The sequence below is a fragment of the Nelumbo lutea genome, chromosome 1, assembly GCF_056320005.1.
Source record: "Nelumbo lutea isolate HS-2025 chromosome 1, American lotus-T2T, whole genome shotgun sequence".
NCBI lineage: Eukaryota > Viridiplantae > Streptophyta > Magnoliopsida > Proteales > Nelumbonaceae > Nelumbo > Nelumbo lutea.
The window spans coordinates 174888490-174913858 of NC_142684.1; the positions used below are offsets into that span (position 1 = coordinate 174888490).

The window sequence follows — 25369 nt, forward strand, 5'->3', positions numbered from 1 at the left end:
TCCAGAAATGGAACGATCCATTCCGATTTCGATTACAGGGTCCTATTCCCTCGAACCAAACAAAACGTAAACATTCATCAAAATCTCTTTTAATGAATATGAGGGAATGGCATTCCGATTCCTTATTCCCATTATGGTCGACCAAACATCCAAAAATGGAATGACCCATTGATTCCAGGGTCCTATTCCCTCAAACCAAACAGACCGTAAATATTCATCAAAATCTCTTTTGACTTTACTAAATACTTAATCTATCGGTAGATTTTTGTTATTAAAAACCTTGTTATTTCGCCTTTTCCATGATTTCCACATGATTAAGCTAACTTTTTCTAGAGAAAGCTTTGAATTATGTTTTGAATCAGCACTTGCAATACTATCCCACCTACATTCAATACTTTTCTCTTGACTTGGCACAAGAATAAATTCGTTACATCTTTGCCTGGTGTTTTAGGTCTTCTTAATTTACACAAAAAGAATAATCAACATTATCAACAAGATATAATTTTTCAACCACGATTTTGTTAACAGTTTATTATTTTAAAACTAAATACATAAAGTATGAACTTTAAGGGAAATTTTCAGTTTCCAGATTTTGCTTAATCTCTTATCAAATGCATTATCACTTAGGGTACCCTCTATGAGAGTTGAGAGTGTAGGCCGACTTGATGGAATTCTCACCATTTGAACAATATTCAATATTCAAACTTAGTTTGACCACTCCACATAGCACAATATTCAATAGGCAAGAGTCCTCACCGCCACACTCGAAAAAATGAACATGTTAAAGTAAATAATATTGGGCTTTAGTTTTTTACATTTATAAAATTCTTCTGCATTTTCCTATGTTTCAAAAATATATTGATAATTTACTTTTCTTTTTTCAATTCATCATGATATGTATTCTTTCTAATTTTTTGGTAAATTATCATGTATCTTAATTAAAACTGACCAGTCTTTTTCTTCTTAAATCTTGGAACGGGAACCGTTTACATATCTAAGAGAGAGAGAGAGAGAGAAGGGGGCAGGGGGAGGGGGGGGGAACCGAAATACCCAACTCAAAACTTTAATTTGATCATTTCTATAATAGCGTGCGATTCGAGGTCAACAGGTACCAATTATCGCAACAAAGGAAGCTATAATAGACCATGCAAAAACCCTAAAAAAACCCCTAAAAGAGAAGGGCAAGTAAAAAACACCAAGGTCTCTACTCTCTACTCGATTACAGCGGCCTCTGAAGCATCTTCCCTGGACGAAGAAAGTTTGGGGTCTCCGGTGGCGTCGTCGTCGTCGTCGGGGTCCCTGGTAGGATCAGATTTGTCCATCGCCTCCCGAGCTTTGCTGAGAAAGGGTTTGAAAGCGAGCTCTATGGTTAACCACCCGAAAGCCAAGGCTCCAAACACCACGATTGCTGATTTCAGAGAATTCGCCTTCGTCGATTGCTTCATTTTTCTTTTCCTCGCTCGGTTGAACTTCCCGCACCTCTTCCTCCTTGAAATCGAAAAAGAAGGGCATAACCTTCGGACATTAAATAGGGCGAGGGCAATCTTAACGAAGAAGGCATCGTTTGGTTGACCCAAAATTAATGGACTATGTTCTATGTACGCCCCGGCTCATCTCCGTTCGGCTCAAGGTCAAACAGCGGGTCCTCCTGGTCCAACCATCTTAAATGACCTGTACGGTTTGGGAAAACGGTGGGTGCAGTTTGGACGGCTATGATTATGCTTGGCTTCATCAGACTTGGTCCCACCTTGTTGATCTGATGATCATAATCTCCTCTAATGTTTTCAACGTTTGAGATCTTGAGGGGGGGGGACATAAAGATATCGGATGGTGAAGTCTTGAAGTTTTGTCCTACTTTGTAGGCCCGGCCCCCCCATGGAAACGTGGCACTGGAGTTGCGTAATGCGCTCCCCCCTTCTTCAGGCTTCAGCCATCTGTTTATTTCATTTCTACTTCCTAAATGGTGCCAAATTACGGACTCTCAGGTGCCCATCAGCGTTCTACCCAAGGCAAACTTCTCATCTCTGTTCTCATCAGCTTTTGCTTACCTTTCTCTTCTTTGAATTAGGAATCTTATTCTGTTCTCTTTTCTCGTTAATTTGTTCTCAGTTACAGTTGATATCTTACAAAAACGTTTATGCTGCTTCAATTTCGTCTTTGTTGTTGAAGTTCAGGAGGTTCAGAGCCAGCTTTTGTAAGGTAAACTTGCATTCCTTTAAGGATTCAACATTCGAGAAGAGTTCTGTTCACGATGTTACGCATACCATCGAATATTTACTATTTTACTCAGCTTAATATATCTTAGTATCTTCTTTTGTTGTAACAGAATTAGATTAAATTGGTCGATTCAGATTGTGCATTTGCAACAGCAGCTTAACATTACTGGTTCCGTTGGTTCATTTCAGCTCTAGATTATCCATAAAAAAACTGACATGAATTGTCTTCTATTCTTTTAGCATTTAGATAATTTCCTACTTGCAAGTGTCTTGGCTTGTCAATGCCATCAACTTTTCTGTATACCATCTTTTGATTCACCTTCCTGCTCGTAAACTTTTTCTGGAATGATATGACTGCATTTGTCTCCCGTTCTTATGCCCATTTTAATTCTTTCGTGTGATGTAAATGTTGAAGTTTGAATGCATTCGGATCTTGAATTATGTTACTCAGATGTAGCACAAACATGATATTGATATTGGCTCGGATACAGAATTTATATTGGAATTTAAAGTATCAAACGTGAAAACGGAGCTCATTTGAGTCATTTCTAGGTATTCAGTTAACCTAAATTTTTACAATAATAGGTGTTGGTAAATTTTGCAGGTTTTTTTGAACTATCGTGCACTTGGTTCTCGTTGCCATCGAAGCTGTTTCTCAGTTGTCTTGTTCTCCCATTCCACTCTACCAGGAGAAATATCCAATATTGAAGCATACACCATCAAAGGGTAATGCCCTTTTGCACAGACTTATTAAACAATTCTCATGAATCCTTCCTTAACTTTCTGGGATAGCCCAAACAATTCTATGTTGGCCTCCTCAGCTATTTTTAGGAGACAACAGTTCTTGATAAGATCTCTGGGAGGTCATAGCAGTAACATACACAGGGAAAGGATGCAAGCAATAAAGTGTGTTAGTGGATCTGCTTTGGAAGTTGATGGTCAGAGCATTTTAAGAACAATAGTACCAACCTTTGACCCATTTCGATACAAAGGACAGGCAGGTGAGCTCCTATTTATTGTGAGGAGCATTGGTGGTTGACAATGTCTACTTACCATTCTCAATGAAGTTTACTTGTTACTTTTCATATTTCTAGGATTTATTTTGTGATTTTTATTATACAGTACTTGATTTCTTGTAGATTCAATTATTTATTTTTGTTTTGGATATTGTGGAGTGAGAATTATCTCCTTCTTGAATAAGGAAGATTTTCAGGTTTCTTGTAAACCAAATCACACGATGGGGGTTCACAAAGATTGGAATATATTATTACTTGATTAAACACCAGATTCAGGATAGAGACATTGATTAATAAATTAGTATATCACTATTTCTATTATTAGATATATTGCTTCACTTTTCCTGCCCTTTGGGATCTATTTAGAGTCTTCTATCTTGTATTTAGATTTCTCTCTGAAGTCACCATGGGGTTGGCTTGGATTGGTACTTGAAGTGTAAGAAAGCATTGCAATTGATGGATGAACTTGGGGATACTGGATAGATAGCTAATCAAGATAGCCTTCTATTAAGACCTAAATCAAACCAAAGAAGCAAGTTTTGCTGCTTTAATTGTAAAGAACAAGTAGGGCAATCATGTTATTCTCTTTTATATTTGACTTTTGAGTTATCTAAGTTGATATTATTCTTGTCATCATTAGGTCAACCTGATTTTGACTTGTTGATCCAACTAGAACTGTCCAGGATGTTCATTTTCTATTTGATCTTGGAGTTAGTTTTACTAGCAATTATTCAAACATACGTGTTCCTTAGAATACAAATTGTATTACGGACCTTTGCTCTCTTTCATGTGGGTTAAAGTGATTTAATTGTTTGTGTTACCCCATTCTGATAGTTTGATTCTGTAACTTATATTTCCACAATGTCTAGATACATATGCTATTTGATTTATCTCCCCTGCATCAATTAGTTTCCAAAGTTGTTCATCAGGAAAGGTTGCTGTAATTGGTGGATGTCGTGAATACACAGGGGCTCCATATTTTGCAGCTATATCAGCATTAAAAATTGTTTGTACTTTATCTCCTTTCTTTCACCTTCATTTACTAGAGAGTGCTTTTGTTTTACATAAAATGCCTAGACATTTTATTTGCTTATAAATTTAGTGTTTATTTAACTTATGGTAATGCTTAATGAGATTTCTTATGTGTTTTACAGGGTGCAGATTTGTCCCATGTTTTCTGTACAAAAGATGCTGCTGGAGTTATAAAAAGCTACAGCCCAGAGTTGATTGTGCACCCTGTTCTAGAAGAATCATACAATATAAGGTGAATTGTTATCACTAAAGCATTAATCTGTTCAACTATCTATACTCTATTTTATGAAAGATTTTGTAATATTTGTTAAAGAACATATTTAGGGATGATGAGAAAAGTATAATCTCTAGCAAGGTTCTTGCTGATGTTGCAAAGTGGATGGAACGATTTGACTGCCTTGTTGTGGGTCCAGGCCTGGGAAGAGATCCTTTTCTTTTGGTGTGTTCTTTTTTGAATGCTTCAAAGTTTCAATCATTTTCTACCTGCATATGCTGGCACCTCTCTAAGAACTCTATAACACTTATATAACTTCTACAGGACTGTGTAAGTGAAATCATGAAGCATGCACGCCAATTAAATATTCCAATTGTTGTAGATGGGGTATGACAACTTCTATTCTACCTAGGTGTTCTTTTACTATTTTTTTGAAACTAATCTAGAGAAGCAATTAGTTATTCTTTTTTTAATATTCCATATGCATGTTTCACAGGATGGACTGTTTCTTGTTACTAATAATCTTGACCTGGTTAGTGGGTATCCTTTAGCTGTTCTGACTCCAAATGTGAATGAGTATAAACGCCTTGTAGAGAAAGTTCTAGACTGTGAGATTAATGATCAAGATGCTCCTGAACAATTACTATCTCTGGCAAGAAGGTAACCATTTTTTCCAGTTGATTTTAGAGAATGTTTGGGTTGGGTCCGCCCAGACCCTATAGACATCAAGGTCACCTTTGAAATGTTAACAGTTCTTCTGAATTTTACCTTTCATATATACAGTTCTTTGTAGAGAAATATTGAGTTCAGGATGATGGATGATACCCCCATAGATATATTCAACTGTTCCAAATTTTTTCTATGTACTGAAAATATGTGCAAAGATCTAGTCATATGGTTATTTCATTGATCAAGTGACTTTTAGACTTCCAATATTTTCCATATGGAGTTTATTGTATGGTGGATGTTTGCTTTTTTTATATGACAAATTGATGGTTATGTACCAGAGACAGTGGCCTGGTCTTTTAGGGGAGCCATGAGGATATTTAAATGGCTAACCACAAACGTCTCTGTTAGTTTTCAATGGGAAAGAAGATCGGAAAATGGGATGGCTGATTGTCTAGCTGAGCAAGGGGTGCATAGGAATCATCTTTTTGGGCTAATTTGTCACTTTTTGGGTTATCTTGAGGCAGCATCTCATGCTTCTTTGTGGGAAGAAACACTTGTGTACTTCTTTATTGATTTTTATTAATTAACAAAATTCTATTACTTATAAAAAAATGATGGTTATGTTTGAATATGAAGCCTTGTGATGTACTTTTACCAACTTTCAGACTTGAGTATCCCTTCTATATGTAGATATCTGGTGGTTTATATGGCCAAATGTTTCCACGTTGCCATGTCTATATAATTATTTGATAAGGGTGAATAGCATATATATTTACTATGAAGGATGGCAAGAGGCTCTCAAAGCTGTACAAAAAGATGTCTGTATGTGTATTCACAGCACACATGAAAAGATACTCAAATATAAAAAAATGATTGAGCCCCAGTTGTCTCTAATCAGAAGCTTTAACACCCACAAAAATATCAATAATTGCTTCAACCAGAGCTGCCTTGGTTTCAAAGACCCTGGAGTTTCTTTCTTTCCAAACAACCCAACAGATAGCTGGTGGAAGGATTCTCCATAGGAGCTTCCCTTTGGTTGAGAAAGCACCACCTCTTCGTTAAGATAACAGGTCTGCCGCTAATGGTGCCAACACCCAAGAAACATGGAAAAGCTGAATGAAATGGACCAGACTGAGTAAGTGATGGGCAATGTAGAAGAAGGTGATTCAATTTCAGGGCAACCCAACAAAGGCAACACAGGTCATCCAACTCCAAGGCTGTACTGCGCCTCAACAAACACCAACTGTGGATCCTTTCTCTGCTAGCTGCCCAGAGGAAGAAGACCTTACAAGGAGCATGCACTTTCCAAATCCAGGATGAGGGGATTTTCAGAAAAGTCCCAACAGAGGTTTGATAACAGGGTTTGATGGTGAATGGACCAGAACTCTCCTTGGTCCAAATACAGCAGTTATTGGAGTTGTGATCCATATGCAGCCTGCCAAGAAACTTCAAGAGAAGATAACTCCCAATCATTCATGTTCCTTTGGAATCTAGGCATTGACACAAATTGATTATTAACCAACTCTGCATTGTTCCTCATAAAGCTATCTTTATTAGAGGCAAAGCTATAGAGGCCTGTTAACATGTCAAGAAGGTGTAACTCCAAGCACCATGCATCCTTTCAGAAAATAGTATTGGCCCCATTACCCAGTTTTAGTTTGACATGTTTAATGAAGTTTAGCGTCAAGTTCATGATTCCTTTCCATAAACTTGTGCCACAAGAGTTGTTAAGGGCCCACGAATAGGATCTCGTCACAGGTCGGTTAACGGGGAAAACTTCTTGTTTTCCCTTGTTTCTCCCTTTTCTCGAGGAACTTATCTTTAGCGCCTTAATGGTGATTTGTTAAAGAGATCACCAACTCTCCTCGACTCTTTCTTGACTGAAAATATCGATAATCTTATTGAATACCATTTGCTGAGTAAAGTTCATCACAATTAAAACACCGTCCCCTCGCCTTGCGTTCCGCCATCTCAGCCCTGGACAAGCGCTTAATAGGGGGTGCAACAACGCTGCTTCCTACATTGGATGCCGATATGGAATTGTTGCTCGTCTATGGTTTCTATTCTTGGCTGGATGCTGAAGATGGAGCCATTCCGAGTGGTTTCGGGGCTGTCCATGCTGTTTGAGGCCGCCCTATACTGATACTTCCGTGATGGAGTTGCAATTTTCGTTCAAAAGCTCGAGCCAAATTCATAGCAGTAACCAGATTGGGGGATTTTGCATCTCGACATCCACCCTCAAAGTTTCCACTAATCCCGCGGTGAACATGTCAACCTATTGATCTGGTTGTACCGAAGATTCTCTTGCAAGGAGGGTCTGAAACTAACGCTGATACTCGGCCACAATTCCAGTCTATTTGAGGTTGATTAGTTCGCCTAATGGATTGTTTGTTAATGGGGGCCCAAATTTGAGAAGGCAGTAGGATTTGAATTGGGTCCAACTGTGCCCAGGTTCCTCTTGCTCCAATTTATAAAACCAGAGCTGCGCCTCCTCAGTCATGTGGAATGCGGCTAAGCCTACCTTGTCCTTGTCCTTTGTCCGTTGGTTGCAGAAGAACTGCTCACATCTGTACAACCATCCCAAAGGATCTCCAGCTCCATTATAGGAAGGAAATTCCAGCCTGTTGTATTTGGGAACGATCGCGGTTCCCTGGGCAACGACCTGCTGCTCGCCGGACGATTCTGCCATGTCTGGTCGGTGGCCGTCTGTGGTTGTAACCCCTTCTGAAATCTTTTCCTTGCTAGAAAAATATAACTCCATCAAGCACCTCAATTCTTGGACGTCGTCCTTGATCTCGCGCACCTCCTTGCTGTTTTCCACGAGTTTGTGCTCCAGATTATGAACCCTAGTCTTCAATTGCTCAAAGTCACCCATGACGCCTTGCTCTGATACCAAATTGTTAAGGGCCCGCGAATAGGGTCTCGTCACAGGTCGGTTAATGGGGAAAACTTCTTGTTTTCCCTTGTTTCTCCCTTTTCTCGAGGAACCTATCTTTAGCGCCTTAATGGTGATTTGTTAAAGAGATCACCAACTCTCCTCGGCTCTTTCTTGACTGAAAATATCAATAATCTTATTGAATACCATCTGCTCCTTTAAATAGGAAATTACAGGAAAGTAAGAGTCCTTCTTTAGGAAAACTACCTATTAGGAAATTAAAGGTAAGAGTCCTTTAGGAAAACTACCTAACAAACATTTATCTTTAAATAGGAAATAATAATGCTATTGCCTAATTAATAGGAACACTGAATCTAGCTAAGAGATAAGATAGGAACACTGAATCTGACGCCCATTACTGTTGCTGTCTGCGGCTGTATTTCTTTCCAATAAAAGCATCCACAATAAGAGTGTTGAGGATAGAAGGTGGACCAGCCCATGAGAGCATTACACCATACTTAAATCAATAACTTGCCTCCACAAATTGGTTCTTTCCTCACCATCATCTCCAATGCCATTCACTAAGAAGGGCGGTACATCAGTTTTAAATTTCTAAACGCCAATTCCACCTTTCTCCTTCAACTTGCATAAAGAGTCCAAGCCACCATATGAAGTTTCTCTTCTCATTGGGACCACCTCCACCAAGAAAGTCTTCTGCTGCCTATCCAACGATTTTGCAACTGAAGCCGGCATTGTGAATAATGACAAATGAAAGTGCATAGATTAGAAAGCATGCTTTTAATAGGAGTGATTTTACCTCCTTTTGACAAGCGTCTACCCTTTCTACCGTACTAGCTTCTTTCTAAAGCACTCAGTAATAGGATCCCAAATGACTTTAGATCTGTAGTTGGCACCCAAGGGAAGGTCAATGTCCTTAGAAGGCAAGGATCCTACTTGGCAACCCAAGGTGGAGGCTAACTGATCAATCCGAGGCACATCACCAACTGGAAAAATAAGACTTTTCTGCAAGTTTACCTTCAATCCCGAGGCTGCTTCAAAACAGATAAATAAGCAGTGTAGGAACAACAAGTCATCCTGCTTGGTTCTAGTGAAAACTAAGATATCATCTGTGAATTGGAGCAAGCTAATCTAAGGACCCTCCTCCCCAACAGTGAATCTTTCAATGTAATCACCTTTAGCTACCTTATTGATTAGCCTGCCCAGGGGATCTACAACCGGGCAAAAAAGGAAAGGTGCAAGAGGGTCTCCTTGCTTAAGACTTCTCTTTTGTAGAAAATAACCCTCTGAAGCTCCATTGATGATGACAGAATATGAGGGTTCATAAATGCAAGAGGAAATCCATTTCTACTGTTGTGCAGCCTAGCATTGTGGGCTTGGGCCTATTTATGTTATGTCATAACATTTACTTGTGTAACTTCCTTCCTGGGCTAAATGGGCCTGGGCCTACTTTATTTTTTATGTTTTCTTACTGCCTACTAATCAGGGGCAGATTTGTCACTGTATCTCTTTCTTATTGCCCTAGTATAAAAGTTGTCTTGGAGGGCTGGAGAGATGTGCCACCCATATCTTCTAAACCTCTTTTCTTCTATTCTCTTCTTCTTCTTCTTCTATAGAACTGAATACAGACAAATACAGACATCTACCACAATACATTGAAACCCATTCTTCTTAAAATACATAGAAGGAAATCCCATTGGATGTGGTCATATGCTTTCTCAAGGTCCAACTTACAAATTAGATTCGGGGTTCCTAGCCTCAACTGGAGTAAATGCATTCATTTGCAATTAAAGGACCATCCAAAATTTGGTGCTTATCCACGAAGGCACCTTGGGAAGGGAGAACCAGCTTCCCCATCACCTTTTGGATTCTGTTGGCCAAAACCTTATATAAACTAGTAATAAGGCTATGGGGTGGAAATTTGCCAGCTTGGAAGTGCCTTGAGTCTTTAGGATGAGAGAAATAAATGTTGACTTTGTTGCTTGAAACAAGCTTGCGTTGGAGTGGAAACTCCTCACTTCTTGCATAAGGTCCACTTTTATGATATCTCGACATTTGTAGTAGAAAGCCAATGGCCCAGGCTCTTTGTCACCATTAAGATCACATAGTTCTTGCCAAACTTCATCTTCCACAAAGAATCTCTCAAGCCAGACCCTTTCACTATCACCCAGTTGCTCAAAAACCATGCCATCCAACTGAGGCCAAACTAGGTTCTTGTCAGAAAATAGGAAATAGCTGATTATAGAAAGAGGCAACCCGCTCTGCAATCTCTTGCTGGGATTCCAGAAGCTTCCTATTAATGGAGATGGAAGTTGTCTAAAGAAGGATAATTGGATGTAGTTAGACAAATTGCAAGTCCTATTAATTTTACTGATTTAGAGCACTTGTTGCACTGCTAAAGGAGATTCTGGATCATCAGAGTTTTTGCTTCGGGCTATCCTCTAAATCATCACGTACTATGTCTTGACAATTGTGTATGCATTCCATGTTCACTGGTGTAAGTTGGATTAACGAACTTATACAATTTATCCTCCATGAATTAAGTTTACTTTCTATATATAAGTATACATCAGTGTCATCTAAATGAACTCTAATATTACCGTTCAAAAGAGAAAAGAATGGAATAATGTGGATGATATTTTAGTTAATCATGTAATCTTACCTATCTTTGTGAAATCTGACATAGACTGAATTCTTCTTTTGCTTCATCAGAGTTGGTGGAATAACTATCCTAAGGAAGGGAAAATGTGATATCATCAGTGATGGTGAAACAGGTAAAAAATTACAAGGTTAACAAATCTCTTTCTACCATTTTAGTTTTATTCTCTCCCTTTTGTCTTTGAAGGCTTCAGTAGTGCATGTAGGATGTCTGCCAATTCTCTCATAAAATAGAGAACTTATTTCATTGTTATATCTAGGATGATGTTATAGGAGAGAAGATCTAAAAGATTATCTACAAAGGCATAACAAGTCATAAAGCGCATGTAGTCTGTAGAAAGGTGGGATCACATGTCCTTTGAATATGTCCTCTCTTACATTTGACTTTGTAGAAAGGTGGGATCACATCTCAACAATTTAGAAGAAAGTTGTAGACAAATATTCTATTTGTCTATTGGGACTTGGGAGAAGGATTTAAAAGGTTTTTTTGGATGGTTAGTGTCATCCATGATGGTGGGGCCAATTGTGAGCTCGACAGATCTCCTTGGTTAGACTGGATGTATTGGGTATTGGATGTCTAAATCCTATCTGCTGCATGTGCAGCACATACAAAAGTCGGTTCCTTATATTGCTTCCACTAGCTGCATGCTCAGCATTAATTTGTTTTCCTATTATGTATTCTCTAGAGTATGATCACTTCTAACCACTTTGAATTCTAACCTCCAAATATTTATGTAGTTCATGTGGTGAGCATATTTGGATCCCCTCGGCGTTGTGGTGGTCAGGGTGATATTCTATCTGGAAGGTACATCTTTTGATTGGTTGGTAGGCTAACAGCTGAAGTTCTCTTGTATATTCTGGCTAATGGCATATTTGTGCAATGTGCATCTCAGTTCATTATAAGATATCACAATATATTTTATGAATTAACCATATTGTACTACCTTAGAGCTAAGTAGATGAAGTAGAGAGTTGATTCTAGAAATTGGGAAGCTTTTTATTGGAGTATAAACACAATCATACTTTTTTTTTTGATAAATAAATTAATTTCCATTAAATTAATGATTGGTTACAAGAAAATCCCTTTAGAGGCACGAGGTGCCGCCTCTCCTAACAGCAAATACAAGAACTATAACAGAAATTACATGAATGCTGATGTTAAAACAAGAGTTACAGTTGTCCCCAGAACAATGTTTCCCTATTTATCCCTTGTTTAGCTAAGACATCTGCAAATGCATTAGCTGATCTCCCAACCCACTATACTGTTATAGACATATTTCTTGTCAGCCATTTGAATTTCTTTAACTCATTTTTGTAGCCCCACGTGACGTCCTCCGGATTATTTAACCAGCCCACCACTGTCTTAGAATCCCCTTCAATCAGAAGCTGCTCCATGCCCACTTCTTTTGCAAGAAGTATTCCTTGTATTGCAGCAGACAGTTCTGCCTGGATAGAGTTCCCAACACCTAAAGGGCCAGAGAAAAGTAAGACAACCTCTCCAGCCTCATTCCTCAGTACACCTTCCATCTCAGAGGGACCTGGGTTACCCAGGCTACTCCCATCAAAATTTAGCTTCAAAGAACCAAGAGGAGGGGGGACCCAGCTAGTCAATACCCTTACCTTGTAGGAGGAACAGCTTGCTATCAATTTCCAATCCTTTCAACAATTAGTAAAAGAGAAATGGTTAAATAATTCTAGAGTCTTTAACCAATGTATTGACCTGGACATGATGCAGTCCTTCAAGGCTTGACTGCTCCTCCCTAGCGTTCCTTTCTTCCCATATTGTCCATAACAATGCTGCTCGTGTGCATCTCCACATTTTCCTTCTTTTATGGGGCCAAGAGATAAAAGAAGGGTTAAAGATTGTGTTTACTTCTGTTGGCATACCCAACTGTGCCCAAACAAAGATAGAAGCCAAGCCCAGAGCTCTGTAGTTACACTACAAGATAAAAATAGTTGATTACAATCCTCACCATGAGATTTGCAAAGAATGCAAGAGTTTGATGAAATACAAAGGCTGGGTCTTCTCTTTTGTAGGTTATCCATCGTGTTTACTTTACCATGCCACACTTCCCAACACAAAGCCATTAACCTTGGGGGGGACCGGCCTACACCAAACTTCTTTGGAAGGGAAACTTAGTTAAGAAGAAGTTTGGCAGAGGAACTTGAAAAAGGAGCCACAAGAAAAAGACCCATTGGGGTGAATGGCCCAAATTCTTTTATCAGGTTTCGAGGAATCCAACTAAACCTTATCAAGGAGACACAGAAGAGTAGACAAACACTCAATTTTTTCATCCCTTAACCCTATACGGAAACCAATCCCAAGACAACGCTGACAAATTTAAAATCGACAGAAGGAATTTTGAGATCACCTCTTTTTTATACAAAGAAATAGAGTACAAAGAAGGAAAAAGGTCTTTTAGAGGGAGATCTCCAACCCAAATGTTCTCCCAAAACCGAATAGAATTACCAGAACAAGCATCATACTTGACACAATTGAGGAACTGCGGAAGAATTTTGTGAATTGCTTTCCATGGTGTGGCTAGGTTAGCCCTCCTTGATGTACCAACATCCCAACCACTCTCTGAACCTCCATGAATACTCTTCACCACTACATGCTAGAGTCTATCTCGCTCCAAAGGCCACCTCCACAACCACTTCCCTAACAAAGCTGAATTCTTTTTAAGCACATTCCTGAGTAATCCTCCTCCCTCTTTGCTTCTACCCACAACCTCCCAATTAATTAAATGATCTTTTTTACCTTCTCCTGGTTCCCAAAGAAAATCTCTCACCAATTTTTCCAATTTCTTTGCTTCCCTAGATGGTATCCTAAAGACAGAGAGGTATAGGTAGGTAGATTCATGAGGGTAGCTTTTATCAAAGTGATCCTCCCACCCAAAGAGATATAATTTTTCTTCCACACTGCTAATCTCTTTTCGATCTTCTCCAAGACTGGGGTCCAAAACCTACTCTCCCTAGGGTTTGCTCCTAACGGAAGCCCTAAGTAGGACAAAGGCCAAGAAGAAATGGAATACTCAAGACACTCTGCAATTGCCTCAACCTCCTCAAAGTCTAGATTTACTCCGGCTATGCAGCTTTTTCCTAGATTGATTTTCAGATTGGAAACTCCTTTAAAATCTCTAATCAATTCTTTCAGGTTTTCCACCTTCTCACCGAAGCCTCCCTCACAAAAGATCATCAAGTCATCTACAAACTGAAGGTGAGTTACTAGAATTTTGTTTGTGCCTACTCTCCATCCCCTTATCTCCTCTTTCCTGTCAACCCTAGTGATAATTCGACTTAACACATCAGCACCAAGGTAAAGAGAAAAGGTGAAAGTGGGTCCCCTTGTCTAATACCCCTACTAGCTGGAAAAAAATCTCTCACCACCCCATTTACTAGGATGGAATAATGACAAGAGCAGACACAACCAGATACCCAATTGCACCATCTTTTCCCAAACCCACACTTCCTCAAAACCTCTAGTAGGAACTGCCGGTCCACCAAGTCATAGGCTTTCTCAAGATCAAGCTTACAAACAAAACCTCTTTGCTTGGACCTCTTCATCTCTTCCACACATTCATTGGCAATCAGGATCTGATCAATTATTTGATGCCCTTGGATGAAAGCTCCTTGAGCTTGACTAATAATGGAGGGAAGGACTTCTTTAATCCTCAAAGAGAGGACCTTGGCTAGGATTTTATAGATACTAGTCACCAAACTAATTGGCCTAAAATCTTTAGGATGGATAGCATCGACTTTCTTTGGAACAGGGGCCAAGAAAGTAGCATTAATGCCTTGACTGACTATATGAACAATCTTGGTAAAAAGCTATTGTAAAACCATCTGGGCCTGGAGCTTTGGATCTATCCATCAAAAACACTGCCTTCCTAATCTCTTCTTCCTCAAAACTTCTTTCCAACCATCTAACATGATCTTCCTCCAACCTTTGCCAATCTACCCCTTCTATTTCCATCCTCTCTTCCAAGGGTCTTCTGTAAATCGATTTGAAATGATCCACAAACTTCATGGCAATATCATCTTGATTAGTGAACGCCTCCCCCCTACCTCAAACTTAGACACAAAGTTCTTTCTCCTCCTCCCATTTGCTACATCATGAAAAAACTTAGTGTTTCCATCACCTTCCTTAATCCGCCTATGCCTCGATTTCTGCCTCCAGCTTATTTCTTCCCTTAGTAGGACCTCTCTTCTAGGTCCTTCTTCAACTGTCCCCTCAGATCTCTCTCCCCCTCCTCCATTCTAGATTGGGCATTTCTTTCATCCAACTCTTCTATCCCAGAGATTAGATTCACTTTTTGCTCCTCAAGTCTTCCATAGTGTTCCTTGTTCCAATCTTTTATTTTGGCTCCTAACCTCTGTAGTTTCTTGTGAAATCTTACCCCTTTCCATTTTATCTCCCTCAATTCCTCATTCCACCAAAGCTTTACTTTATTTACAAAGTCCGGGTGGGTTAGCCAGATATTTTCAAACCTAAAAGGTCTAGGTCCACTAATAAAGTCTTCCACACCTATTCTTATAGGACAATGATCCAAGGTTACCCTAGGCACAACTCTAGACACCAAGTTTCTCCAATAGTCCTCCCAATCAACATTAAAGATAAATCTATCCAATTTCGACCACAAGGGAATTTCCTGCAAATTAGACCAAGTAAATCGAGCTTGCAGTAACGGGATCTCCTTTAACTCACAATCAGCAATAAAGCTATTAAACTTTCTCCTGCTAGTAGTGATGGTTTGTTGGGAATTATTAGTTTCTTTATAAAATCTTCTCACATTGAAATCCCCTCCCAGGCACCATGGGCCTTTTCACAAACCCTGAATTGCATACAATTCCTCCCACATGTCATTCCTTTCTCTATAATTATTGGGACCATAGACATTAGTTAACACCCAAGTGAAGTCATCCTCTACATTCTTAAATTTGATGGAAATTAAGAACCTCCCTATTAACTCCTCCACTACCTCTACTACATCATCTTTCCAAAGAGTTAAAATCCTCCCCGAGGCTCCCCAAGATGGGGCTGAAGTCCATCCTACTCCTCTAGACCTCCACACACTCCTCACCCATCTTCTGTCCAGATCTGACAACTTTGTTTCTTGCAACATAACAATGTCGGGTATTTCCCTTCTAAGTAAATCCTTAATCACCCTCCTTTTCCTTGCACTCCCTAAACCCCTAACATTCCAGCTAACTATCCTCATAGGCACAAATCAATATAGAATCCTCAGCCATAATCCACAACTCCTTACTTCATGCCTTTTCTCCTGTCTCCTCTACCACTAAACTCTAATTTCCCTTCTATGTCACAAATTAATCTTTCCACCTCTGACCTTTTTTTCTTTTCTTTATTCTTTTTTTTGTCCCTCTTTTTATTATATATTTTCACCTGTTGACTCCTTTCAGCCCTTGCAACAACCTGATCCCCCTCACCAATAACCTCCACAACTGAGGTCTGAGATTCTCCTCTAATAGGGTTAACCCCTTCCTTTCCCCTACCCATCACCACTTCGTTGAACCCCTCCACATATCCTTTCTTTTGCTCGAGTAACTCAAATTCTGTGCAAATCAGTCTCCAAACTTCATCTACCTCTCCACTCTTCTTTCCAAAATACCCTTCCTCATCTCTCCCACCTTTCACCTCTAAGCGTACTCTGGTCGTTCCTTCTGGATGGGGTGCTGGTACCTCTGTTTCAGGCATAGCACACTGGTTAGTATCCACAAACAAATTGGCATTCATACCTGATTGGATAGGGAACGCACATAGAAAGCTCGGACTGGGCTGTTTGGCAAAGACGATTAGGTCTGGTCTTGTTTCCTTACAAGGGGACTTTTGTGGAGTGTTCGTGGTAAACTTAACAGCAACGCCTAACTTACACCCTTGAAGACTCAAATCCTGTACTCCCCTTCCTGATTCATCCTTATCCATGTTCATAAGAGAGGGTTGTGTTTTTCCATTTAAATCCCGTATGCCCTGAGAGTTTTCGCTGGCTTCCTCTTCTTGAGGTATAGTCTGTGACAGTTACCTCTTCTTCTAAGAACAGAACCTCCGTATTCAAGCTCCCTGTTTCAATCAAGTTTTGTTTTGCACACAGATCAAAGCTACCCAGACTTGAGGCTCCATCTGACTCATAGTTTGTCACTACTGCTCTCTTGAATTTAGCCTTTCTAGCACAGATTGCTTGATGCATCTTGGATCCCGCCTCTCAGGCGACAACCAATTCATGTTCTTCGCTTGGATCCACTGAAGGGAGCAGAAACACAGATTGCTTGATGCATCTTGGATTCCGCCTCTCGGGCGACAACCGATTCAGGTTCTTTGCTGGGATCCACTGAAGGGAGAAGAAACACAGATTGCTTGATGCATCTTGGATTCCGCCTCTCAGGCGACAATCGATTCAGGTTCTTCGCTGGGATCCACTGAAGGGAGCAGCTTGACTGCATACTCTTCCCTCCCTTTCAAGAACGAACAGTGGGGCTCGAGGAAGAAGATGATAGACGATTAGCGTTGTCTATCAAATGTTTCCTCCCTTTAGTCACATGTTCAGTTAAGTGGTCATATGACCTCCCTTTGGTCACCTGTTCAGTTAAGTGGTCATGTGACCTAAACTTCTTAGAAATGGGCCCAGCTGAAATAGGTTCTCCTCTCTCCCTTGGCCCAGGAGAAGTAAGAAGGTCCACGGGCTCAGTGCTCTTGCCCAACCCCACCTTAAGACTAGGCCCACCATCTCGACCCACCCCCGGTTCAGCCATCTTATTTTTTGGCCCAAAAACTTGCTTTTGAACACTTGTAATCCCCTCTCCAACATTAAGGCTTGTTGTGGCATTGTTCCCAACCACCTGTGCAAAAGTTCTGATACATGTCAGGGGGGTTTCTTGTGTTTTAAGCCTCTGACTTTCCAAATACCCCATCTTTAAAACTCTCCAAAAGCTGTTGGCTTATTTTAGTATAAGTCCCAAACTTATTTGAATCCTCCAATCTTCTTCCTCCACGTACAGCTTCTTCCTCAACCTGTTCTCCTCCCTCCATTCTTGCTTCCTTCCACAAACTTGCTTCAATGGAGGAAGCCAGCCAGACTGACACGAAAACTCCCTCCACTCTAATCTCCACCTTCCTTGGTATATCTTCAGGCCTCACTCCTCTGAGAAGAATAGCCGCAGAGTGGAGGTGCCCCCAGTAAGCACCACCCAATCTCCCTCCACACATCACAGCAATGGCCTCTGCTACTTCTTGCCTCCACAGATGGAAAGGCACCCCTATTATCCATATCAGAACCCCATCTTCAATTGAGAAGTTCTTGGCATTAGAGAGAGGATTCCATTTGAATATTGTAACAGCCCCCAGATCAATCTGGAAATTGACAGCCGAGAAGTCTACTTTGTTCTCCTCAAAATCAACTACAGCTTTATGTTTATTGAAGGGAGTTACAATAAACTCCTTTTTCAGCTTCAGGTTCAATATTAATTAATCTGCAACTCTCCTCCATTCGATATTCTGCATTCCTGCCTCTATTATGAATTTGTTATCCCACTTTTCCTTCTTCGAATAATTCACAACCCTACATTGACCATTGGCTTTCGCTAAGATCATAGTACCCTGCTCCATGTTTCCAGTTGTAGTATCTCTCTCATACACCCCATCTTCCTTTCCTGAACTCTCCTTTGTTGTTGTTACTCCACGGAGCTAAAATTCCTGAAGCACCTTACTCACATCGCTCCACCCCTGATTTTGTTTTCCTGCTGGGAACAAACCAGCTGTCTCTTACCTGCACCGAAAAACTGAGCCAGAGCTGTGTAGCAACCTTTCACATTCTTTTTGCTTTCGACTATATATTTCTTACCTTCATCAATTGTAATCTCTTGCTGTTGAGCAAGAGCAAGTGAAGAGAAGAGAATAGAGGAGAGAAGAGAAGAAAGGGAGAGAGGAGAGAAGAGAGGGAGAGAGGAGAGGAGAGCCGAGAGGGCTGAAAGCCCCTACAGAACACAGTAGGCGAGTGCATGAGTTATTATTTATACTAGTCTAGTCGTACAACATAAAGGAGAAAATTACAACAGTACCCTTGCGGTACTAAACCTGGGTACAACAACATCTGTCAACACTCCCCCTCAAGTTGGAGCATAGATATCAATCATGCCCAACTTGTCACAAAGATCATGATGTCTAGAATGATTTAGACCCTTTGTAAAGATGTCTGCAAGTTGGTTCTCAGAGTTGATATAGGGAGTACACACTTCGCCTGTGATGACTTTCTCTCTAATAAAATGCTTGTCAACTTCGATGTGTTTTGTTCTATCATGTAGCACTGGATTGGCAGCAATGCTTATATTTGCTTTGTTATCACAGAATAGAGTCATAGGTTTGTCCACTAGGAAACCCAACTCACTCAACAAATTCTTTATCCACATGCCTTCAGCTATCCCATGGGCCATAGCACGATATTCAGCTTCAGCAGTGAATCTAGCCACCACATTTTGCTTTTTACTCCTCCATGTAACAAGGTTCCCTCCTACAAAGGTGCAGTAACCACTAGTAGACTTTCTGTCAATTTGGGATCCAGCCCAATCTGCATCTGTATAAACTTCAACTTTTAAATGCCCGTGCTTTTGAAATAATATGCCAGCACCGGGAAACTTCTTTAGATATTGGAGGATTCTCTCTGTTGCGTCAAGATGAGAGGACCTAGGAGCATGCATGAACTGACTGAGGACACCAACAACATATGCAATGTCTGGGCGAGTTATAGAAAGGTATAACAATCTCCCTACAAGCCTCTGAAACTGTCTCACATCCTTGAGAGGTTCACCTTGGCTGTCACTTAATTTATGGTTGGGGTCAATGGGAGAGTCAACTGGCTTTACCCCCATCTTCCCATTGTCCTGAGGTAAATCTAGGACATATTTCCTTTGAGAAATGAAGATACCCCTCTTTGATCGGGCAACTTCAATTCCAAGGAAGTATCTGGCAGGTCCTAGATCTTTCACTTCAAACTGAGTGGCAAGAAAAACCTTCAACCTCTGAATTTGATCCTCCCAGTCACCACTAACAATTATGTCATCCACATATACAATTAGGGCAACAATTTTACCTTCTCCTCTTTGCACAAACAGTGTGTGATCTGATTGACATTGTTTGTATCCTTTCTGCTGAACTGCAACATGGAATCTGTTGAACCAAGCTCTTGGTGATTGTTTCAGCCCGTATAAGGACTTCTTCAACTTGCACATTTTTTGTTCATTGCCTTGAACCAGAAAACCAGGGGTTGAATCATGTAAACTTCCTCTTCAAGGTCACCATTCAAGAATGCATTCTTGATGTCAAGCTGGTGTAGATCCCAATCCAGATTAGTAGCAAGAGAGAAAAGAACTCTAATGGAGTTCATCTTGGCAACAGGGGCAAATGTTTCTGCATAATCAACTCCATACACTTGAGTAAATCCCTTTGCCACTAGGCGAGCTTTATACCTCTCCATTGTTCCATCAACCCTATGCTTGACAGTGAACACCCATTTACATCCAACTGGAACCTTTCCCTTAGGAAGATCAACAAGTTCCCATGTGCCATTATTATGAAGGGCATTAATTTCTTCCTTAATGGAATTTGTCCATTCAGAAATTGCAAGAGCTTCTGCCACATTCTTGGTGATAGGGACACTGTCAATAGAGGTAAGGAAAGCACGAAATGAGGGTGAAATGCTCTCATAGGAAACAAAGTTGAAAACGGGATGTTTAGTGGTGCACAATCTAACACCTTTCCTGTGAGCAATAGGATGGTCAAGGTCATTAGCAGCAGAGGAATAATTTTCAAGAGAATCAGGAACATCATTGGGAGCCAAGTTACCTGAGTGAGTATGATCCTCCCCCGAGGAGTCTGGTGGCACTGGAGGTACAACTTTCGGATTCTCCACAGCTCTTGAATTTGGTTGGCCTTTGAGATGACGAGAAAAAACACGTAAAGGCGGAGGATCAAGAAGAGAAGGGAGCTGAACCAGTTTCTCCTCATGCCTACACTCCCCCTGAGGAGAAACAGGAAAAAAAAGCTCATCTTCAAAGAAAGAAACATCCATGGAGACATAGAATTTTCGAGAAACAAGATCAAAACAACAGTACCCCTTTTGAGTGAAGGAATAACCAAGAAATATGCAAGGGATAGCACGAGAATCCAATTTCCCACGGGTGGGAGACAGATTTTGGATAAAACACCGACAACCAAATACACGAGGAGGAATAGAAAGAAGGGGAGCCTTAGGAAAGAGAAGCTGATGCGGGGCTTTGTACTCTAACCAACGAGAGGGCATACGGTTTATAAGGTAAGTAGAACAAATAACAGCTTCAAGCCAAAAACTTTGGGGACATTCATATGAAGTAGTAAACCCCGAGCCACTTCAAGGAAATGTTGGTTCTTCCGTTCGGCCACACCATTTTGTTGTGGTGTGCGGGCACAAAAGCTCCGGTGAAGTGAACTACGCGAAGCAAAGAACTCCGCGAGGGCACTATGAAAAAATTCTTTTGCATTGTTTGACTGAAAAATTTGAATTTCAGTTTAAAATTGAGTGAAGACCATCCACCGGAAATCTTGAATGGTTTTTTGTACTTCTTCCCTGGTTCGCATCGGATATACCCAAGTATATCTAGAATAATCATCAATGAGGGTGATGAAATATTTGTAGCCACACTCAGATGGTAAAGTAACAGGGCCCCATACATCAGAGTGAACAATGTGAAAAGGAGACTCAGATTTACTATTTATCTGAAGAAAATGAGTTCTACAATGTTTACTTAACTGACACGTTTGACAAGAAAAATCAGAAACAGACATTGACTTAAACAGATCTGGGAATACAACTTTCAAAGACTCAAAAGACAAATGACCAAGACGACAATGCCATAAATAGACTTTACTCTTACAAGACTGACTCATAGATTCTGTAACATGAAGACCAGCCTTATTCTCCAGCATGTAAAGTCCATCAACCATACGTCCCCTACCAGTCGCCCTCCCCGAGGCCAGATCCTGAATCACACAATGAGAAGGGAAAAAAGTCACTTAGCAATTCAAGGAATTAGTAACACTACTAACAAAGAACAAATTAATGGGAAATTTTGGAACATGAAGGACGTTAGAAAGGGTAAGACCAAGAGGAAGAGAGAGGGTTCCTTGACCAGCTATGGAAGTGTATGATCCATCGGCTAGTCTCACCTTGTCTCTTCCAGAAAGGTGATAGGTTTAAAAGTAAGAGGACGTACCAGTCATGTGTTTTGACGCTCCAGAATCAATGATCCATGGAGAGTCAGGGGTATGAGAAGCAACATGGAAAGATGTGGCAGGATTACTTGACATAGACGCAAATGAGGTTGAGGGAGGAGCATCCATCTGACGAATTGCTCTACCATAGAGCTCTAAATGGTCACGAAAGGAATTCATAATATCCTCCCTCGGGTCAGATTCAGTGAGATGTGTCTGAGTCACAATAGAAATGGGGGGCTGATTCTCCTGAGTAACCTTGTTGGCCATGTGGTGTTTCTTCGTACCTTGCTGTCCGGACCTCTTTTTCACGTTTGAACCTTGCTTCTTAGTTAGATCTTGAGCCCATTTTGGTTTCCCATGAAAGATCCCAACAAGTATCTTTGGTGTGTCGGGGTTTTTGGCAATGAGTGCACCACAATTTGTCCTTATCTTCAATTTTTTTCTAGAGATCTCCTTTCCTGGAATAAGATCCCACACTGGTAGAGACACCCCTTTTTGCTGCCAACACAGCTGCATCCCCACCAGGGCTTTTCATCAGATTTCTTCTGCTCTCTTCAGATTGTACAAGAGCATAGGCTTCCTGAACTGATGGGAGATCTTTAGAGCTGAGAATTTGTACTCTGATAGATTCATACATAGGATTTAGACAATGTAAGAAGGCAAACACCCTTTGCTGGGAGACAAGTTTCTTGTACATTTTGGCATCCTCATCACACTTTCAATCCACACTCTGGTAATGGTCCAACTCCTTCCAAACAGAGGTCAAGTTAGAGTAATCTACTAATAAACATCTCTCCCCCTGTCTACAAGTAGATGATGCTACCTTCAATTGATAAATCTTGGCATAGTGTTGCAATTCTGAATATGTAGACTTTGCTTGTTCCCAGATTTCATTTGTAGTTTCAGCCCACATAAAATTCTTCCTTATTTGAAGTTGCATGGAAACCAAGAGCCAAGACATAACCATACTGTTCTCCTGATTCCATTTATCATGTTCAACATTCCTAGAGGATGGTTCTTTGATTCTCCCATTAATATAGCCTATCTTCCCCCTTGCAATGATGTATAACTTGATCCCTCTTGACCACACTAGGTAATTTAAACCATCAAGAGGGACAACAGCCATAGGAAAGGATAGGTCACCCCCACCCATTCCATTCAGCATTGAGGAAACTCCAGATGTGGCTGAATCTTCACTACTCATGATTTCGGGTTTAAGAAAAAAACAGCAACCAAAGGGGTACTGCCGTACAAGGCTATTATAGAACTAGGTCCTTCTGACCTACGGTTTCACTGGGAGCAAAGACTGAACACTGCTGTTGCAGTACTGGAACAGGTCTGTATAACCTACGGTCTTGTAGGAATCCAAAAAACAACACTGCAGTTGCAGTACATAACCAGGTCTGTATGACCTACAATTGTACTGAAGTCATATGACCCCCCAACAGAATGGAAAATACAGGGTGAAGTTCACCACACCCCTAATCGGCAGGTCTGTATGACCTACAATTGTACAGAAGTCATATGACCCCCCAACAGAATGGAAAATACAGGGTGAAGTTCACCACACCCCTAATCGGCAGGCCTGGTAGCCGAACAGTCAATGACTGAGATCAATACAACATCTGCTTTAGGGCATCAATAGTCCATCAAAGGGGTAAAGAAATACAAAAAAAATTGTCGAATACAGCTGCTTTGTTAAAGAAATACAGTCCATCAATAGTCCATCAATAGTCCATCAATCGGCTGAACAGTCAATCCGTAGGGCAGCCGAATAGTAAATGATCAGTACCTCTTTTAACTTCAGATGATAGCCTCTCTGTAGACCAGAACTCCCTCTACGAACCTCAGATGATAGCCTCTCTACAGTCGAACAGACAATGAATACAACTTCTGGGCTGGAAGATGAAAAGTCTCCATAACTTCTGGGTCGAACTGAATACAACAGATGAGCAGTTTGTTGGATACAGCTCTGGGAGATGAAAAGTTTCTATAACTTCTGGGTCGAACTGAATACAACTGATTAGCAGTTCGATTGATACAGCTCTGGGAGATGAAGAGACTATTTGCTTGACATTGAACAACAGGTTTGCTTGACACCACCCTTTAGGCCTGGACGACTTGCTCTGATACCATGTTGAGCAAGAGCAACAGAAGAGAAGAGAAGAGAAGAGAAGAGAGGAGAGAAGAGAGGGAGAGAGGAGAGGAGAGCCGAGAGGACTAAAAGCCCCTACAGAACACAATAGGCGAGTGCATGAGTTATTATTTATACTAGTCTAGTCGTACAACATAAAGAAGGAGAAAATTACAATAGTACCCTTGCGGTACTAAACCTGGGTACAACAACATCTGTCAACAGCTGTTATTTTGCTTACCTTTCAAACTAGCCCCTTATCTTCAGACTCACCTTTCATCTACCTTTTTCTTCCTCAAACAGGAAGTCCTTAGCTTCAACTCTCAGATTTCTTCTCCACCTTCCTGCCTCCACGAACCTTTGTGGAACAAAATATGTTGGATGATCATAACCAAAGTGAAAATGTAAAGAGAGATAGAAGACCAGAAGGGGAAAATCACTGATCAATTCATCCAAGAGAACTTAGAAATAACTCAATAGTTAGTAAAATAGAAGTCCATCCAAGATAGTTTGCTCCAGTGATGCACCGTTATTAAATGCAAGTTAAAACTATTTGTTGCATTTATTTAAAATTTAATGATGATTTACAAATGGATGAAATAACAAAGGAATTGTTTTTTTTCGAAGAAAAGTGTAAAGTACTTCATTAATGTGCAAAATTGTATATAGTATAAAAAAAGTACTATAAGGAACATCCTCGAAACATGTTTGAGTAGCCACCCAAGTAAATTCTACCCCATAAGTTTCTCATCTAAACATCGTGAACTAGCCTTATCCTCAAAACATTTTGTTTTCGTTTTTGACTGTATGGTCCATACCACTGCTAGGGGTGGATTCGAGCCGAGCCGAGCCGAATAGCTAGAGCTCGGCTTGCCAAGGTAGCATGAGGCTCGAACTCGAGCTCAGTTCGAGTCAAAAGCTTGTAAGCTCGAGCTCGACTTAAGAAAAATGTTTTATAAAAATAAAAAAATTATATATAAAAAATATTTTTTATTTGATATTTAAAAAATTAAGAAATATAATAATTAGTTATTATTATATATAAAAATAAAAATATTATATCTATAATATTTTTATTATATATATTATTTTCTATAATTTTATTATTATTATTATTATTACCCCCCCACCCTCCATATGGTTTTCCTTCTCTTGTTTAAGTCCTTTTATTTTCTAGTACCATAGAAGATCTTCTAACTTTGCAGGGAAACAACATTGTATCCGGAAAAAGGCGTTCAACATTTTTTTTGATAAATGAAAGGGAGGGGGGGGGA

General features: G+C 40.3%; 1 protein-coding gene across 8 annotated transcripts in view; it reads left to right on the forward strand.

Moving 5' to 3' along the window:
• The first annotated feature begins 1178 nt into the window (after positions 1–1178).
• The window catches only part of LOC148879340 (pfkB-like carbohydrate kinase family protein), a 35308-nt gene continuing 11117 nt past the window's right edge, over positions 1179–25369 (forward strand). Inside the window, exons 1-11 of one of the 8 annotated variants that reach the window (XM_088960854.1) lie at positions 1179–2009; positions 2110–2199; positions 2821–2942; positions 3038–3217; positions 4162–4238; positions 4387–4496; positions 4589–4703; positions 4803–4865; positions 4975–5138; positions 10753–10814; positions 11437–11503. In XM_088960854.1, the coding sequence (XP_088816980.1) occupies positions 3109–3217; positions 4162–4238; positions 4387–4496; positions 4589–4703; positions 4803–4865; positions 4975–5138; positions 10753–10814; positions 11437–11503 (767 nt within the window). In that variant the 5' untranslated portion in view covers positions 1179–2009; positions 2110–2199; positions 2821–2942; positions 3038–3108. Of the gene's footprint in view, positions 2010–2109; positions 2200–2820; positions 3218–4161; positions 4239–4386; positions 4497–4588; positions 4704–4802; positions 4866–4974; positions 5139–10752; positions 10815–11436; positions 11504–25369 lie in introns of those variants that run through there. The other 7 variants (XM_088960855.1, XM_088960858.1, XM_088960856.1 and 4 more) reach the window with 7 other exon arrangements.